Below are 2,500 nucleotides of genomic sequence, written 5' to 3' on the forward strand. Positions count from 1 at the left end.
CAGAATATAAACACAGCCATGGTGCTAGTTCATCAAACATTCACCCAACCGTAAAATGCACTGTGCTGTGTAACGGATGGCTAATGTTTATTCCCATTTATTGTAACTAGGTAGGCTAACTGTTAAAAGTCATTATTAACATATTTAATTCGCGTAACGTCTGATACTGCGGGCGTTGTACTAGTGGTGACCGCTGATATATCACATGTCTGATAAATGATTAGCTATCTTTACCTAATCAGACGTTATTAGCTCACGAAAAGTTCAGTTCAGGAGTAGATCATACAACACTGCTGTACCAGCAGAATAGCAGAGGGGAACAGCTTAATTTTGCTTTGTGATCAGTTTAGCAGATGTATTTATTGGGTGGTTATTAATTATTGATTAGGTGATTATTGATTATTGATTGGGAAGTTATTGAGTAGGAAGCTCTTTTTCGTGTTTCAGTGAGGGTTGTGGTGGATGGAAGACCGGTTCGGCTTCAGCTTTGTGACGTGGCTGGAGAGGTGAATCTCTATCTCTCTCTCTCTCTCTCTCTCTCTCTCTCTCTCTCTCTCTCTCTCTCTCTCTCTCTCTCTTTTCTTTATTTGAATGAAATAGGGAAACAGACTCCAACTGTAAGCTCGGTACATTCAATAGTGGCACGTTTACTGAGAAACGTAAAGCCACATAATGCACACTGCGTGTGGCTGAATGGAACAGTAACTGTTCACTATTCTTACCATTTGGTCTGCCATTGCTACTGTACTCTGCTCTGTACTTTGCTCTGTCTGTATATAGGGCACCATTTCATTTCAAGTGTCCGTTAATTCTTATCATGTTGACAAAAGGCGGCTAATTATAACTCTTATTGCTCCTTTGAAGCTCAGAGCCAGCCCTAATGTTGAAAGCTATTGATTAGCTATTAGAATAAAACTGAAGCCATATTAAGTGATGTCCATTTGTTTTATTATGGTCAGCACGTTTGTGATGGATCCACTGTGTTTCTCTCTGCTGTCCCCTGCAGGCTGAGTTTGAGCGGCTGCGACCACTCTGCTACCGCGACACCGACGTCTTCCTGCTTTGCTACAGCGTCGTGGTGCCGCCCTCCTTCCGGAATGTGACCGCACGCTGGGTGCCGGAAGTGCACCGCCTGTGTCCGGATGTCCCCGTTGTCCTGGTGGGGACGCAGTCGGACCTTCGGGAGGACGTGCAGGTGCTGATCCGGCTGGCATGGGAACAGGAACAGCCGGTCGGGCAGGACGAGGCCCGGCTGTGCGCGCGGACCGTGGGTGCGGTGGCATTCGCGGAATGCTCCGCACTCACGCAGAAGAACCTGAAAGAGGTGTTCGACATGGCCATCGTTGCCAGCCTTCAACATGCAGAAGCAGGGCAGGGGGCAGGGCTCACACCGAGGGGAAAAACTCCCAATAAGATTAGACAGCTGCCGGAGACCTGGTGGAGGAAGCTCAGCTGTTTCATGTGAGGACTTTGGTGTTAATATTTGCTAAAGGGGAGTGTATATGCTTCACACACACACACACAGATGTTGATCTGCCCCTTAGACAGATTCTTGGCAGCAGCATGACTCAGGTCTTGTTCATCAAGTACACAGGAATCAGATTTGTCCTTTAATATTTCCTCTTTATTTAAACCCTGGGAAGGCATGTCATACGAATCCTTACATTGAAAAGCAACCTATACCTGCCCAGATATGGTCTGGTGATTCCACTCAGATGGATTCTACGTTGCGACAAAGACATCAAGACTACATGACCGGTGTCTTAAGGACGAGGCTGGGAATGATAGCAGAGATTAAACAGGCATCCGCCTTGTAATGACTTATTACCCACTGTTTTAATGTTCATTTAGAACAGTATATAGTAAAGCTATTTATTTTTAGTTTATTATTATTTATTGTATACTTTAGAATAACTGGCACTTGGGTTTGAACTGTAGAACAGAAGCCTGCTATCTCCTTGAATTAAATGTTTTGTATTTATGTTATTTAATTTTCGTAAATAAATACCAAACCTAACCACTGACTCTGGACTGAACACCAGTGGCATGACAGGACTGATGACACTAATGATCAAAGGCCAATCATTTGCTAAGAAATGACATTTTACTTGCAGCAAACTTGGGAATGGGCGTGTCTGTTGAGCGGGTAGTGTCTGTCATATCTAATGAAAGCTCATGTGTGTGAAAGGACATTGTGCTTCTGTGGATGTTATTAAGTGTCACCACGCACTGCTTTAGAAAAACCTTTCTGTTACCTGCTCTTTTTGGACTCTGTTAAGTACAGATTTATAGGTGTATTTTATATATGCCGCCATGTATAACAGGCAGCATTAGTATTACCGTATACAGTTTGTCACATGAAATGGCCATCGGCCCTCCAACTGCTTGCCGTAGGTTGCAGCACCTGACAAAATAATGTCTCCAGCCTGCCCTTAATCAGATTCCATCAAATGAAATTAGCATGTACGTAGGACTTTCCTAAGCTCCGCCGGCTCCTTGC

The 2,500-nt window shown here is 44.3% G+C and overlaps 1 protein-coding gene across 1 annotated transcript in view; it reads left to right on the forward strand.

Moving 5' to 3' along the window:
- si:ch211-133l11.10 (rho-related GTP-binding protein RhoU) overlaps positions 1-2,025 on the forward strand; it is a 3,033-nt gene extending 1,008 nt beyond the window's left edge. Inside the window, exons 2-3 of the mRNA XM_027013721.3 lie at positions 448-506; positions 1,007-2,025. Of these exons, the coding sequence (XP_026869522.3) occupies positions 448-506; positions 1,007-1,465 (518 nt within the window). The 3' untranslated portion in view covers positions 1,466-2,025. The remainder of the gene's footprint in view (positions 1-447; positions 507-1,006) is intronic.
- The last annotated feature ends 475 nt before the right edge of the window (positions 2,026-2,500 follow it).

This window comes from Electrophorus electricus, chromosome 18, assembly GCF_041902795.1.
Source record: "Electrophorus electricus isolate QZ-2024a chromosome 18, ASM4190279v1, whole genome shotgun sequence".
Classification (NCBI taxonomy): domain Eukaryota; kingdom Metazoa; phylum Chordata; class Actinopteri; order Gymnotiformes; family Gymnotidae; genus Electrophorus; species Electrophorus electricus.